The sequence below is a fragment of the Neopelma chrysocephalum genome, unplaced genomic scaffold (genome assembly GCF_003984885.1).
Source record: "Neopelma chrysocephalum unplaced genomic scaffold, ASM398488v2 Primary Assembly neopelma1_23, whole genome shotgun sequence".
Lineage (NCBI taxonomy): Eukaryota > Metazoa > Chordata > Aves > Passeriformes > Pipridae > Neopelma > Neopelma chrysocephalum.
Window position 1 is genome coordinate 1,964,702 of NW_020897691.1, and position 16,562 is coordinate 1,981,263.

Sequence of the window (16,562 nt, forward strand, 5' to 3'; positions counted from 1 at the left end):
AATGTTTGTCCACAACCACTAGCAGGCAGCTTCAGTGGTTCCCTCTTGAAATTTAGGATAAGATTGTCTCTTCTGAAGGACCACTATTTTCCAAGTGTGGTTCAACCTTGTGTTCGAGAGATCTTCTTTAAAACTAGAAGAAGATTTACACTTGGTGATTGTCCTCTATTAAAAATGATGGTACTCAGGGGGAACTGCACAGTAGAAACCAAAATGACAGTATCCTACGCATTTGTTCCAGAAGTCTTCATCACAGACAAATTGATATGAAATATTGACAGTACACAAAATCCATATCAGGAACCTAGTCCCGAACAACCTAGATACCAATTCTGTGAGTCACTTGATCCTCACATATAGGCTCCCTGAGGTTACCAACCATACATACCAAGAGCCATTCAATATTCCACAATTGCCATCTACCACAGCTACCCTGTTTATCTGTGTCTTTATGTAGGATGAAACTTTCACCAGGTCTCAGATCTGCTTTACTTAATCTTTAATTTAAAACATGGAAAAAATCCTCTTGAACAGTATTTCCTATGCAGGATTCTTACTGCTCTGAGAAGACTCCCTTTATAAACACTGAAGTGTCTAGGTAAAGGCTGGTGACCACTATATGGCCACAGTCACCAACAGTAACAATCGTAGATCTGTTCCTGACTTCGGCTCTTTCCGGCTACACTGCAAAACTAGCAATGCACTGCTTTTCAAGACACTGAAAGAGGATAGGGAACATGAAAGCAAATAGGTAATGAAAGCCACCTGCTTTCCAAACTCTGCAAAAGTTTCTCTCTCTTTCTCTCTCTCTCCATTGACCATATACAGCACCTGAGAAGACCAGGCTCTGGACCTCATCATCTCCATTTTGAGTATCTGCTGATGTACACGTTTGGGCTATGATTTGCAGTAATCCCATGTCAGTTCATAGCAGTTGTCATCATTTTTGTATCTAATAAATTGTTAGCATTTCTACAGAGCTTCGTTCATAGCTCATGAGTATTAGCTGAGCTCTGCAAAACATTTGTTATCCAGGTAAGCACGTGATATGGCTCGGGGGCTTGGCCATGGTTCCAGGATTTGTTTTAAGATCACAGAATTCAGCAGACCCACCAAGAATAGTTATCTAGGGGTCCTTCTTCGCAAATAGCTGAGCAACACCCCTCTCATTTACATCCATTAATCTTGGCATTTTTTATAACATTTTACAAAATTCCCTAAAAAAGGATTTCTAAAACACAGCAACAGTCTTGAATTTGTAGGACAGGAACTTAATCTTTCCTTTATACTTAGACTTTTTTGCTATAGTGTTGGGATTTGGAACTGTCTAAGCCTTAGACAGTTCTGCTGAAACTATTTAAAAGTCCTGAGAGCCACAGTTTCTGAGGACCTAAATGTGGGCACCTTAAGAGTCGAGATTTTCATTAAGGGCAGAGCAATTTCCAAGTAGGGATCACACCTCTTTAACAGGCACCTGAAAAGGGAGGTATCCAGGAGTCCCCGCCACTCTTGGAAACTGTGCGTTGCCCTCCTGATGAGGCTTTCAACCCTGAAAAACAGCTTAACTCTCTTGACCCTTCTGCCAGAAGGGTCAAACAAAAAAGGGTCAAACAAAAAAGCTGCCAGCTTCACAGGGACATGTTGAAGCTATTTTTAAAATCTTCTACTCTCTGTCAGTTATAACACTCTTTTTGAAGGTTAAAATAGAAACTAGTTTCCAGAATTTAGAAACCAAAATCCAGTAGATACTTTTGGCACTGTCTGACACATTCTTGTGAGTCTCAACAGGGAGGCCAAGAACAAGCTAGATATAAAGCCAAGTTGTTTTATCTGAAAACAACTGAGCTACCCTGGACAAAATACTTTAAACCCTATGTGGAAGGAAAACCACTTCAAACAGTATTATCATCATATTTGGACAAAGAGTAACTTTTTTATCCATTTTTGCAGAGCAAGTGATGCTGTTACCTCTTACCAAGGCACAAGCACTGAGATCTGTAGTCGTAGTAGGAGCACTACTAAAACCAGCAAAGCAGAATGCAAATGTGCTACCAAGTCAAACAGCAGACACATTAACATAAGAGGGAAATTGTGTCCCATAATTCCAGCCCATAATAGATGTCCAAAAAGTCAGATTTATCAGATGCTTGGTTAATTCAAATCAGAGTTAAATTTGGAGGTTTTCCCTTTTTATGATGCTTTTGCATTAACAGTTGCTGGTGTGCATATGAAGTACCAGCAGTCCCTTACAACAAGCAATTATGTCTGTTCTCCTAAAAAATGCCAATCATTCAGCAACAGTATGCATAAACCAGACCCAATCCCAAAGAAGAGCCTTGTTATTAAGAAACTCTGAACAGCACTATTCAATTAATACTAGCTGTAAAGCAGCCATGACTAGGAAGGTCATGGTATTTTATGAAGGGAAATCCATTAACTGAAGCACTATACCTTCAGGAAAATTTATGTGTCTTGTCCACAGGAAAAACATTTCTTTGGTTTCTCAAAAAGACAGCCAAGGAAATTGGCTAGCAACATCATCAATTCTGGTTCTTCTGTAGATAGAAAAGAATAACACGTTACATCTTAGCAAGGATAACAAGAAAGCAATATATTTTTCCCTTTTTAGCATCTTCCTAGACTTTGAGCTCAGCCTCTGTGGGACAGAAATCTGGTGAACCACTGGTACAGCAGAAAACAGAAAGTCAAAGATGCTCTTGCAGGGACCTTGGCCAACAGGTTGCCACCTTATGCCAGCTTTCCTCAAAAAAGAGTCACTGATTTAGTTTTGGTTTTATGTCTAGTTAGAACCACCAATTTGAGCAACACTTGCAGAAAAATACTGAGAATCTAGGTCTCAAAGTCTTGTAAAATTTAAACTGCTAAACCAGAAGCACTTACCATGTGGAAGAACTTGAAAGCTACTGAGGATACCTCATTATAGTTCAGCCTACTCAGCTATTTCAATATGGTTGAAAATGTAACAAATTAATATTGAGAGTGGTCTTAAAAATCTTGATACGAAAGATAGAGTACTCAGGAAAAGCACAATTAGTGCGCTTGAAACGAAAAACTAGTGTAAAGAAACTAGTCCATCACAATGAACTGAAACCAGGCATACAGTTAAAGGTAAGAAAGAGGAGAAATGAAATGAGTCTAACTGAATTTTCTTTTGCAGAAGAGACATTTTAAGATGAGAATCTCAAGCTCTGGTGCAACACAGTCATGTAGTCTCTCATTTAAAAGTAACATAATTCACATCTAATCCTTGTGGCTACACCAAAAAGCTGTCAGAGTTACGATCTAAGTTCAACATAAGGGTTAAAAAATCAGGAGAAAAAGAACCAAAAGTACATATAAAGTCTAGCCAATCAACCCAGAAATACCATTTTTGAACTTATCTTAGCATTTTGAGATAGGTTCATGATCGGAGTCTTATTAGTGGGTGAGTTTGGATCAAAATCAGAGATACACTACTAAGCATCCCCTTAAACATAACAGTACTCCAGCTAGCTTTTTGGTATAAAGACTTATGAATTCAGAAATTTAGTTACTGGCACACAATTGCTTCAGACTTATCCACAAGAGTGGGTTTGCTTTCGTACACAGGAGGAGATATAGACAGACTCAAAGTTGCAGAAGGAAAGAAGGAAGCAAAGGATTCCCTATCTGTAACTACCCATGTTCAGGGAGTGTGCAAATATTCAGGATAGCCCTTTTAAAGCCCATTAAGTTGGCTGGCTGAGCCAGACTGCTTGAGGGCTCATCAAACTCTTCTTGACTATTTTCACTTAAAGACAACCCCTGTGAAACCATGTATTTAATGTAACTATGCATAATACTGTAGAACTTCACAGGTTTTCACAGTGCATAAAATAAGCCTTCATTCTGCCATCACATTTTTTCCCTAGAACATCATGCTGCGATTTCTCTTTCTATTTAGTTAGGCTGCTTAAATAAATAAATCTCAGTCCCTCTAGCACTGTATCATTCATATTTAAATTGTTAGTCTATAGATAACTGTTTTCTGCCTTCTGTACTTCTGCCTTCTGCCTCTCTTACATATCCACTTGTTCTCAGGATTATTAAATGCTAGATGGAATTTATAGCCAGAGCAAAGCCCCATCTGTCATCCAAGTTTTGCTGTACTTGGATTAACTCAGTAGCGCTTGCATACTGACTTAAAGAAAAAAGCTAATCTCAGTTCATGCCATACTAGAGTGCCTTGCACCATGTAACAGTGGAGCGAATCTCTTCCACTGGAACACGAATCGCTTCTAATGCCATCCAGATTTTTACATTTATCGAGCTTTTCTTGACTAAGTCTGACCCTTGGGTTTGCCTTCATTAGGTGTTGCACTGTTCAGCTACTTGGCAGTACAGACTAACAAGCTTCAATTCACCTTCAGGCTGGGAGCCCTGCCTCCTGAGCTCTGGTAAGAAAGCTTTGGTTATTTAAAACATCACTGCCCTCACCTTACCAAAGTCCTGGATGTTACTGCTCTGGTGGCAGAGTGGCAGGGCGCTGCCTCCTTGCCTGTCCTTGGCCACTGGTCTGCGCATTAACCAAGCAAGGGATCAGCTTTTGGGGACTGGCACAAACTGTGCCTGCTTGGGAAGCATCCCCCAACCATGAGGAGAGGCAGGCAGCCAGGTGGTTTGTTTTAACCCATCCTCAGGACTTCTTACAGGGCTTTTACCCATGATGGCATAGGAGCATCAGAGGGCACTGGTGAGGCTTCTGAAGGTAGAATGCAGCGCAGTTACCAGATTTTAGCTGTATGCTTCCTACAACAGGAAAAAGCTTGGCCAGCCTCATAGCACTCACACATACTACTTGAAAGCCCTGATCAAACTACCTTGGTTGTTTGGTTAATGTAGGCAGCTCTTGATCCTCATCTCCACAGTCGCTCACAGATCCACCAGAAAGCAGTGCTATTAGTCTCACAGCACTTGCAAAAAGTAGATGCCTGCCTTTGGGTATGTCATTGCGTCCCTGGGACACATCTGAGTGTTGGAGAGCACTTGCAGAACAGATCAATACAGAGACAATGGATATATGTGAGAATTCAGTTACACAGCTGCCAACCTGGGACTTTGGAAGAGGCTATGAATGTGGCAGTGAAACTGGACTAGATAAGATATGCAATTCCGGGTTTGTACTTTAATATTCAGGGACTTACAGGATGCCTATGAGTGTTGGCTTTGGACATTCAAGCAGGTAGAAACAGACTAACAATTCACTTTGTTCCTTCCATTTCCATTTCTGTACGGTGCTCTGAGTACTCCATTCTCTACACAAAATTGCTCCATCAGTTCATTAATTATGTGCATGTGAGAAAAACTTTCCAAGGGAAAGGAAAGAAGAAAGAATAAATTCCACATTTAGGTCTGAAACTGGGTGCAGTGCAGGAGCAAATGCAGGTGCTATACAGACACACATTAGACATCCCAATTTCTCTGCCTCCAGAAAAGGCAACATGTTTACATTATTAGTTAGCATATTCTCACTAAAGCCATGGTTAGTGCTCACTCCTAGCTCTCACAGACATTAGAGCTGCAGCTGATCGCCAGGCTGGAAATTCATCTTCTTTGCCTCATCCTCTTATTAGGTATTCACTTTTCTCTCTAGAAGCTGCTGTAGGAGCTTATGATTATGAAAAGAAAACACCTCTCCCTGGGAGCAGGGGTGCTGATACTTGTATAGAGCCATGCTTTTGTACTTCTTCTGCAGTGAGAAGTGACACAAGGCAGAGCACTGGTGTAGCATGTTCCCTCTCCTATACACACAGTGGATCAGATCTTTCTCATGGATCTACTTGGCAGAAACCAGCAGGAGTGTGTGGAAGAACCAGTCCACTTCCTGAACAGCTTTGGAAAGCACCACAGTTGACCACTTCAAAGAAAACACACTGTGATCTCCACACATCCTTCTGCCTTCTGCAGGTTTTGTTCCTGTGCTGTCCATTCTGCCTCTTTACCCTTCAAGTTATTTTTCTGTTCCTTCATCTTCTTAAATACGTCTCACCATACTGAGTTATGGCATCATGTCAGTTCTGTGGCACACATACTCCTTCACTCATGCTTCCCCAGTCTGTCACCTCATCTCTACTCAAAAGAGCCTAAGCTAGACCCAGCTACGTAAGCCAACCCCTGGGCTTACCTGCCCTGATGCAGAGGTCTACTCATAAGGATGAGCTGTATCTAAACCATTCCAGCGTAGGCTCAAATCCTTTCTCAAAGTTCAGAGCTCTTGCTCATGAATCCCTCAAAGCAAAGCATCTTCTCTGCCCAATAAAATTTGTGGTGCCACAGGGGGGAGCTTGTGCTGTGGCTAAAGCTCATCACTTCCAGATCAAGAGAAAAGGCCAGCTGAGCAGCATTAACAATTTCAGCTGCTGAAAACTCTCTTCTGCACAGGCTGGTTGAAAATCATGACATATGCATACATAGTGCACACTCACTTTAATAAAGATGTTCCTTTTCAAAATTATCTTAGGCGACAGTCATTGATTTGCCTTGAAAAAGCACCCAAACCCATAACTCATAAATTGTAACTCATAAACCTGGCAACTTGCAGTTGCCCTTAGCCTGGTAGAATCATAGAATCATTTAGGTTGGAAAAGACCTCTAAGATCACTGAGTCCATCCATTAACCCAGCACTGCCAAGTCCACCACCAAACCATGTCCCTAAGTGCCACACCAAATAAATAGTGAGCAAAATGATAGATCAAATAAAATGAAAATTCCTGTATTTTAAAGGGATAAGAGAAGCAAATAAGTAATGGGGATCAGTTCCAGATGTACACTGAGATGATTTATATAAACTACAACCAGCCTGGAGTTAACTTTAGTCCTTGCTGAGCTACGTTTGGCTGCAAAGCCATCTTGACAGCTGAAGTAAAAGCAAGTGAACAAGCAATCCAAAAGGCAGGGAATCTATCTCATTGTATTTAGGAAATAGATGGACCTGAAGTCTGCTTGGAAACACTTAAAATGACAACCATGTCTTAAGAGATAAAAAGAGAGTTAAAACTTAGCTCTCCAAGTCATTCAGAAAATAAGCAATCTGGTAGCCTGAGATGAAAAACGACATAGGGTTTTTGGTTGTTTTTTTTTTTTTTTGGCAGGGGAGAGAAAAGGGTTTTTTTGGTTTTTGTTGTTGTTGTTGGTTTTGTCGGGTTTTTTTAACCAAATAGTTCAAAAGCAGTTTGTAGGTAGGAAGAAGCCTGGCCATGTGGAAAGGTAAGACAGATGGGGGCAGTCCAGCCTTGAGCTTCACCCTCCAACCACCCCGCAGGGTTGTCAAAGACTTCTCACAAAGTATTACATTGCCTTGTACGCAAAATATCTCGCAGTTAGGATAATTTACATCAAACAAAGCAGCGCACGGAAGGGACGCCGTGGGGCAAACCCTGCGCGCCCAGCTGACGGTCGGGCCGGGATACGAAGGAGGCCGAGGGAAGAAGGCGGGAAGCGGCAGACACTCAGGGCCGCCCCGCATCCCCGGGCCGAGCGGGGCGGGCTCTGCCCGCAGCCCCGGGTGCGGCTGCCGGGGCGGGGCGGGGCGGCCCCGGCCCCATAAGAGGCGCGGGGCGGGGGTGGCTGTAGTAGTAGCGGGACTCACGGCAGGAGGGAGGAAAGGGAGGATAGGGAGGATGCAGGCGGCGCCCGGGGCCATGGCGGCCCGGCCCTTCAAGCTGAGGAAGAGTTTCGGTAGGGGCGGCGGGGGGCGCGGAGGGGCTGAGCGGGGGCGGAGGGGCCGCGCCCACGCGTAACTCTCCTCTCCTTTCCTCTCCCGCGCAGCCACCCGTCTGGAAGAAGTAGCAGGAATCCGGGCGAAGTTCCCAACAAAAATCCCGGTAAATCTATTTTGCTTTCGGAAGTTTTTGCCAACATTCTAAAAAGTAGTGCTGGGAACCTCTCTCTAAAATGTGGGAGGGGAGGGAACGTTTTAGGTTTTGCTGAGTATGGCTCTAATTAAAACAGGTGATTGTTGAGCGATACCATAAAGAGAAATACCTTCCTCTCCTGGACAAAACCAAGTTTCTGGTTCCCGAGGAGCTGACCATGACACAGTTCATAACCATCATCAGGTGGGTAGCTGGGGCTGGCTGCTGCTCTGCAGCCAGGTGTTTCCTGGCGCTGTGCTGGGACATCTTGCTTGCCTTGGTAGGGAGGAGGATAAAGGTGTTAGTAATGTAATGGCTTCCCTTTCTTGCAGCTTTTCAAAGAAAATGAACAGTTGTTTTCACAGGTGCACTTGGGGAAAAAATGGGGTCTGTGCTTTTTTTTGAATCCTAAAGTCTTCTGTCTTCTCACTAACTGTAGTGCATAAAGACTCCTGTTCTGCTTTCTTCCTGCTTGATGGACTTGGTACTGGGAATCTGTGATTTTGTTCTGCTTATGACTGGCACTGCCTTGCTCTCTTGCTACATCTAGCTGAATGTGCTCAAGTCCAAAGCACTCTTACGCGTGAATGGTATGAAATGTGCTTCTAAATTGATTTTAATGAAATGTTACAGGGAAGAAGTCTCCCAAAATATTAAGTGTTATTTTCTGACAAAGTATGAAAGCTGTGTGCTTTCCAGCACACTTCTTAAAATATAGGAAAAGACCTTTCTAGGTTATAATTTCTGTAAAAGATGCTTTTGGCTCTTGGATAATTTAGATCCTGAGCCTTGTATGTAATGGGTGTGACAAGGACTCTTCTTTTGAAGGTAGACTTTATAGTAAGTGTAACAGACTGCTGCTGGAATCCTTTACAAAATCTGTACTGCAGAAGCTTTTAGGTTCTACTTGAGCTTTTCCCTGGTAACTGTGAACTCAAAGCCATGCTCAGTAGCACTCATAGTCTAACCATGTAAGCCTTTCCCCAGAGCACAAGCCTTTCGGCTTCCAAACATAGTTAACTTCCTGCTGATGGAGACATTAAACCACAAAATGACTTTATGCAGAATTTCTTGTACATAGTTCATGCAAACTGCTTTGCTTAATGTATTTCATAGACTGAAGTTGAAACCATAATACATTTGCTAATGCTTATTCCTTTATTTCTCCTCCCTTTTTCAATTAGAAGCAGGATGGCTCTAACGGCTACACAAGCTTTCTACCTGCTGGTGAACAACAAAAGCCTGGCCAGTATGTCTTTGACAATGGCAGAAGTGTACAGGGACTACAAAGATGAAGATGGCTTTGTATATATGACCTATGCTTCCCAGGAGATGTTTGGATGCTTTTTGACCACTACTCAAGGGAAAACTATGGAATGCTTTCAGAAAACTTAAGGTTGGGTCCGTGTGCTGCAGCAAAGAGCAGTTTGCTATGAATCATGCCTGTGACATGAACCTTGGAGATGCTCCTTCCACTGTGAGCTCTTGAGCTGTGTAGTGAGGAGTTATGACCCAAAAGCTGGCAGGACCAGCTTAAGGCAGAAAAGGTGGTACACTCTTCCTAGGTAATAATTTGGATATATATTTTTATATTTGAAGACACTATGGGTTTTTTTTTTGAACTGCACCTCCACTTTTTTGCAATATCAATCTTTGTTGTGTAACTGATTTTTAAGGTGCCCTTGAAGCCAAGTCTAAGAGTAAAATAAAGAAGTTTTTTAAGTATTGAATTGCATATTAGTTTTAATCTGGGGAAAGACTGTTAAAGTCTGTCTAGGAGAAGGTCTTATAATAATTCTGGGAATTTGAGTTCAATGCATTTTAAATGAAGCACTGCTTGCATAGCTACTCTGAATTTTTGAATGGAGTGTCAAAGCTTACGTCGTGTCACCCACAAACAAAACCATACCTGTAAATGGTTTGTTAAGCTACGTATCTGAGCTGTGAGATTAAGTAGGACTGGACTAGTGCCAGAGCAGTATTAAGTTTAACACCCGGATAAACTGCTATCAGCTGTTACAGAAAACATTATCTGTGATATAGCTAACTACTTGTTTAAATAAGTAAACTGATTGCTAGTCAGCATAACTGAAATGTGGATAGCATGTCTTGATGAGTAATCAAGTGTTCAAGAGTCTATTCTTGCACCTGAATGTTGCTGGTGTGGTTGCTGTAGATACTGTTATATCCATCCCCTACAGAGACCTTGTAGTCGGGTACCCAAAGGACTTCAGTGAGCCTTCTTTCACAGATGGATAGAGTTAAGTCATGCACCTTGTGCTTAAGAGATATTCCAGTGTCTCTAGAAAATGTCAAATGTCATGTACTAAGATGCTGATTCATCTTAATATACAGACTTGGTTCCTAAACATGTGTTAAAGGAACACTTGACATGAGTCTTAGTCTGAAGTATTTCTCAAGCTGTCTTTCATGGTCCTCTCACATGTGAGGAATGTATTGCAAAGCTGGAAGTGCTCTGATCATGCATGATCAATGTAAAACACTAGGTAATTTAAAAATCTATCACAGTGTGCGGTTAATTAATCAATCTCTGGCAACTTTAGTTTAGGATTGGTCAAATTGTTACAATATGATGCAATTCTTCTGTTCAGTACTAAACTGATTTGCAGAATGATTAATATAGGAATTACTAGACTGCAAAGAAAGGAGTGTTGACAGTATTTAAATTATGCATAAGGAAGGAATGTATGTGTAAGCTTTTTGCAGTGGTTCTCTTGCATTAATAATCTCTTGAACTTGAAGCTCTGAGCAGACCTGGGTTTGAGCCTCCAAACCAGGGGATTTAGAGGAGGACCTGCCTTAGTGAAGGTGGTAGTTGCCAACTCATGTTTCATGAGCTGAGGAACAAAGAAATCATTGAACTGACCGACTGTGTGGAAAGGCTAAGGCTATGTCAGTATAGGTTATGAAAACATGTGGGCTTTGGGATCCCAGAACCAGTTGCTTGCATATATTTCACTTATGCTTGTCATGGAAACAGTTTCCATTGCACAAATTGAACTCAAATAGTCATTTGTTACCAGCCTTCAGGGACGCAGAGACACCTGTTTGGCAGGAGCCCCACACAGCAATGTTGAACAGCTGTGGGAACCTTGGGGTGGGGAGAGCAAGGGGAGTCTTGCTGTGTTCAAGCTCTCTTGCCGGTCTAGAGGTGGACTATATTTTGCTTCATTGGCTCCTCTGTCTTCCTGTCTTGTGTGGTACTTGGTACGTGAAGAGAGAAGCACTACAGATTCTTGGCTGGAGCAGTTTTGTCTGACAGCCAGCTTTCTTTGGTTTGTAATGCAGTGGCTAAGGTGTAAGTGTTGATCCCTGCAGCACTTGTTGACATTAGGCTGTGGTGTCTACAGGTTGAGTCACAGATCCAGCCAAAAAAGTTACACAAGGAGAAGGTCAGTTAGAGGTAAAGAAGGTAAAGAGCATCATTGCAAACCTGTTTAAACTGGCCTGCTGAACCTAGAGAGAAGTCCTGTGAACTGGAAAAGCTTCAGCACTGGGTAATAGTAATAGACTTGCCCTTCTATCAGATGTTGAAGCAAGTAGGATATTAACCATCAAAGACAGTTTTTACAAAGTCTTAAAATAATAAACTAGGACTTATGTGCCCAAATAATTCTGTTGTCCTGCTTGTGAAGTTGCTTTGGTGCACTTAGAAGCTTTGAATTCAACCTATTCTCTCTTGAAGTACAAGGAACAAGAATTAGAAAAGAAGCAAACAAAAACTTTGCTCTGATTGACATGCGGCTGAGATAACTGCAGCTACTTCAATGTAGCTGCTGTTTGAAGAGCTAATGTTTGCTTGAGCAAATACCTACTGATAAGAGACAGATATATGTTTTTGCAATAAAGGACACAATGCCACAGTAAACAAATTTTATAACCCAATGTACCCCTAATGTAAAAAGAGAAGGTAGAGATGCCATTTGTTTTTAAAAGTATCTTTATTTCTGAGTTATTATATGGACTTGTATTCATTAATACAAAAAATATCCACCAGAGGAAAGAAAACATTCTGAGGATACCTCTGTTTCTTCCATAGACTGCCAGGTAAATCCTGGAAGGTGCTCAGTGCTCTGGTTTCGAAGCCAGTACGTGGTCTGCTAAAGTAACTTGTTAGGTTGGGTCCACGGCACTGAGCCCTTAGTGAGACTAAGCACTGTGCCCTGATTTCAAATATAAAACCAATCAAACTCAAAGGACACTGAATGTAAGTGTGGTATAAGGGCTGAAACTGCCCTTCCAGTTGAGATAGAAGTTTGAGTATTGTGTAAAATACAGTACTGGCAGAGTTGCGAATTTATTATAGCCAAGTGGAATCATAAAGAAAAATCATTAAACTCTGTTTTCTTACAATGTTACCAAGGTACTAAAGAAGTTCTCATGTAATAAAACCACTGACACTGCTGGAGTTAAGAGGGAAATACAAAAACATCTGAAATCTCAGGCTACAACCTTGCTGTGCTAAAAATGTTTTTTTAATGAAATGTGCCATTCATGTCTAATGTATGCCTTCACAGTGACTGCTCTGGGAACAGGATCATTTTCAAGACCTGAACAAATGTCACTCCTGAGGTGCATGCTCTAGGCTGTGTGCACTCTGAGTACTCTTAAGGGTGACTGGAGAAGAACACAGTAGCACTTAACAACAAAAAGAAGACCCATAGGCTCTCCTGGTCAAAAAAAAAAAAAGTCTTACCAATGCATTTGAATTTGAAGTAGAAAGCAGTGCTTTTTTGATATGCCTGCTAAGATGAGAGATTCAGCTATCTGTATTTTCCTTAGAAGTCCTATGGCCATCTACAGTCACAGTACACCTATGTACAATGCTTTATGGAGTGCAAATTGGCATTTGTTGCTGCAAGGCAAACATCATAACCTCAGCTTGGGCTTCAGCACGTAAGCAACAGCGGGAGCTTTCCGAACTGTTTGAATTTAAAAATGACTTCACATTATGTGTTGGTAGAATCAATAAATGAATGGGGATACTAATCTTCTTGAAGTATTGCAGGCAACAACTCTTGTGAATTTAGATGGGCTTTTTATTGTTTTCCCATGGTAACTATTTCCAGATGGTGGTAGTTTCAGGCTAAAGATATTTTAAAAAGATACATGGTTAAACACACTGAAGTGACAGACTGTATCCTCCTTTGCAAAGGAGTTCCTTTGCTTGTGTAAGATACAGTAAATTAAAAAGGTAGAATGAAATGATAGAACAGAATATAACCTTAAGCATCAAATTGTCCTACTCTATTCCTCTTTCAAGAAAGCCTGTGGAGAAACTACGTGGGGAAAACAAAATTACGTAAGCATGAGAAAAACGGTTTTTAAAAAACAGCATTCTGACTTAGGGAATATAAGTAGGGGGGAAGAGGGGGATGGTTTCTATGGAAAAACCTCCAAGGGATCCCTGAAGGTGATTGAGAAATGCAATTTCATGTATGTTACAGTGCAACCTATAAACAAAACTTGTAATGGCACACATGCTTCCCTCAAGGGTCACTGTTCCAGAAAGATTTCTAGACAAATCTTAAGATAGCATAGTTTTGAATCACTCTATTAAAAAAAAAAAAAAGGCAACCAAAACCAGAATTCTGCCTGGGGATATGTGGTTAGTTTATTTAGCTTTCCTAGGACACTTTGAAATAACTAGCTTTACCCACTTTTCTCCCCTGATGTTTTTAGATTGCATCTTAGTTGGCTACTATTGTTTCTATATAGTCTACAACATGCAAGGGTGGTTGGGTCCTATAATAAATAGCAGTCTGACCCTACTTTAGAAGAACATGAATATAATTTTAATGAAGGTAGCTAATGCCCTTAAAGTTCCTCCCCAGAAAGTCATGATCATATCACTTTCTTTCTGTTGTTTTTAATGTGATGCCTCTCTTGTGACTGTAATGTTCTTACACAAAATTGTAGCAGTGCAGTCCATGGGGGTTTTGAAGAACATAAAGCAAGTCTTGATGCCACAGTTTGAAAAGCAGCACAGTCCCTTCCCCTGCAGTGGCAGACCCTCAGGAGGGATGGAGTGTGCCCAGCTGGGTGCATGTAGAGCTTCCAGAGCAGGCAAGTAGGGACTGAGGAGGGGCTTCTTGGGTTGCTCAGCACTTACATCATGTCCATCAGGGACTGTAAAGGTCCTTTATGAGGCTGCTCATGATTTGTTGCAGGGTGGGCTTGGCTGATGGTGTTTATGTTTGCAAATATTTCAAGACCCTGGCTTCACTTTCTTTCTGTGTATAACATCATGGTCTGGATCTTCATCAGACCTTCAGCCCAAGCGTCTCTGATGTCAGAAAAACTGTCAATTACATGGTTCTTGATGGCAAAAAGAACCAGCTTCATCTGCTGTTGACCAAGAATGTCCCTAAAAATTTATGTCTCGTTCTCAAGAACAGAACCAAGACAGTCTGCCAGATTGATTTGTAGGGAAATCTTTAGGTCATCTAACCAGTGGGTGAGGAGAGGGGATAGAGTGAGCCAGGGGGTTAAGCATGCATATAAGTGTTTCCACCCAAAGCAGCTGCAGCCATGCACTTCATGAGCCTGCTTGTGACTGCCTGGAAAGCCTGAGCTTCAGTGTGACCTCACTAAGGCAACTCTTAGACCCATTATCTCACAAAGAGAAGTTACGAGAAGGAAAACACACACGCGTGCTCACAGATGGAGGGTGGATACAGCCTTTTCCTGAATAAAAAGTGAACTCTGTCAATGGAAAAAAACACACAGGAGGGTGCTGAAAGGAAGACATGGTGAGTAAAGAAATTCTATTCTTAGCACTGGCACTACTTCACAAGGCAACTTGGCCCTTACTCTGAGAACTTAAAAACATAATGTGAAGTGATGGATATGAGTATGGTCTCTGTCTGACCCTTCTCCCCTAAAATGCTGCATCTGTGGTCAAAAATTATAAGTCGGATAGCAATGTGAGCTGCATATTTGAACACTGACTGGCTGAGGAAGAGTAACTTATTTTCCAGCAGCTTGATGCGTTAGTCATCAACAAAGTAAGAGCCATCAATAGAAAAAACAGCTGCTGTGCTGCAGGTGAGGGCAGTATCACCAGCTTAGTGCAGACACATCTGTGCTGTCTAGACTGTCAGGGTAACCCAAGCATTTTAGAGGTTATGAAGATAATTTTGCTATGCAAAACTCTACTGGCTCTGTTATAAACCTGTCAAAACTGTCAAGAGAGGCCTCAGGAGAAATGCTGCATTTTCCTAGGAGGCAGCTGGATTTGGTTTAACCCTCAGCTCTTCCTAGCCATTCTCATGCTCACTGACTTTTGTTCCCATTCTTTTTTTGGAAAGGGACCAGGCCTTCTGTGTTTGCAGAACCTGCATACAAGTTCCAAGATTGCTGAAAACTATAAATAATATGCTCTTAGTTGCCATGTAACAAATTTGTAAGAGAATTCATAGCTGTTCTGCTATTGTAATTCAGCCTATGTTGGCCCCACAAAATTTGGCTATGCTTCGGTCACTCTCAGCCTTTTAAGCCTCTGCCGGGTCTGAAGCACCAGTTTAAATGGGATGGACAAGGCTGTTACTGCTATTTGGGTAGCCCCCCCCTTCCAATGAATTTTGTTGAGACAAAATTTCTTGAATCAGCTGAAGAATAGCTGTGTGTTTTAGCCTTGCCTCAGACTCATCAGTTTGAACTCTTTTTGCTACAGGTACAAGGTAGGTTAGTGTAGCAGCTTAATTTCATGCCCAGCTCATCCAGATGATTCTGCCATAAAAGGAGGATGCCTCACATGAGCTCATCCAGAGGCAGGCTGGTGAGAGGTGACAATCTCCACAAACGGGTTGGTGCAGAGGAGGGCTGTCTCAAGAAACTGATGGGGGGGAACTGCTACTGGTTTAGGTAGATCTTATGGGTCTTAAGATTATATGGGTCTGCAGGCTAGTCCATGTCAGGACCTTAAAGGAAGGTTTCCTTTGTTTCTGACATCCAAGGCAACTGGCCCATTAGGCAAGTGTGGAGCAAGATTACTGTCATGTGCTTCACAGAGGAGCATCCTTATAACTCAGTGGGTAAAGAACTGACCCTGCTACAATTCCTTTTTCTCCCTGAAGAGGCTGAGCCACAAGCTCCACACTGTGCACTCCCAGTAGCTCCCACTTCCCCGAACCCAGCACAGAAAATTAACTTTCTGCTGAAGCTTTCTTTAACTTTCTGCCCTAGAAGCTAGGGCCTTTGTAGGTAAAGCCCAGAGTGAAAGCAGAGGTGTGTGGCTAAGGGGCTTGAACCCAGCTCCCCTTTCTGAAAATAAACAGTCCAACTGCAAGATCTGTGAGAGGCTTCAGTTTTACTAGTGGAAAATTTAGGCAAAACCCCATAAAGTAAATGAAGCAATTCCAGTAGAAGCTGGAGCAGGGACTGAAACTACTGCCTGGAGCCATAAAGGCTGCAGAGCTAAAGCTACCATGTTACAATTCATGGGAGGAAGCACTTATCCACAGGAGGTGGAGAGAAGAAGGAAAGGTCAAGCACTGTAGCAGACATGAAAGATTTTATGTTTAAGTTTCTGGAAAGTTTTTCTTCAAAATATGGTTTTGCCAAGTATCTTGTTTCCTGATTCAAACTGCTGTACTTTTTTCCCATCAAATTGGTGTTAGTTAAGCTGGTTTGTCAGGAGGGAAAAT

At 41.9% G+C, this 16,562-nt stretch overlaps 1 protein-coding gene across 1 annotated transcript; it reads left to right on the plus strand.

The window, feature by feature from the left end:
• The first annotated feature begins 7,602 nt into the window (after nucleotides 1-7,602).
• MAP1LC3C (microtubule associated protein 1 light chain 3 gamma) lies at nucleotides 7,603-9,618 on the plus strand. Its single transcript, XM_027682907.1, has 4 exons — nucleotides 7,603-7,717; nucleotides 7,808-7,863; nucleotides 7,991-8,097; nucleotides 9,078-9,618. Exons 1-4 carry the CDS (start codon nucleotides 7,660-7,662, stop codon nucleotides 9,286-9,288), a joined length of 432 nt encoding a protein of 143 aa, XP_027538708.1. The 5' UTR covers nucleotides 7,603-7,659; the 3' UTR covers nucleotides 9,289-9,618.
• The last annotated feature ends 6,944 nt before the right edge of the window (nucleotides 9,619-16,562 follow it).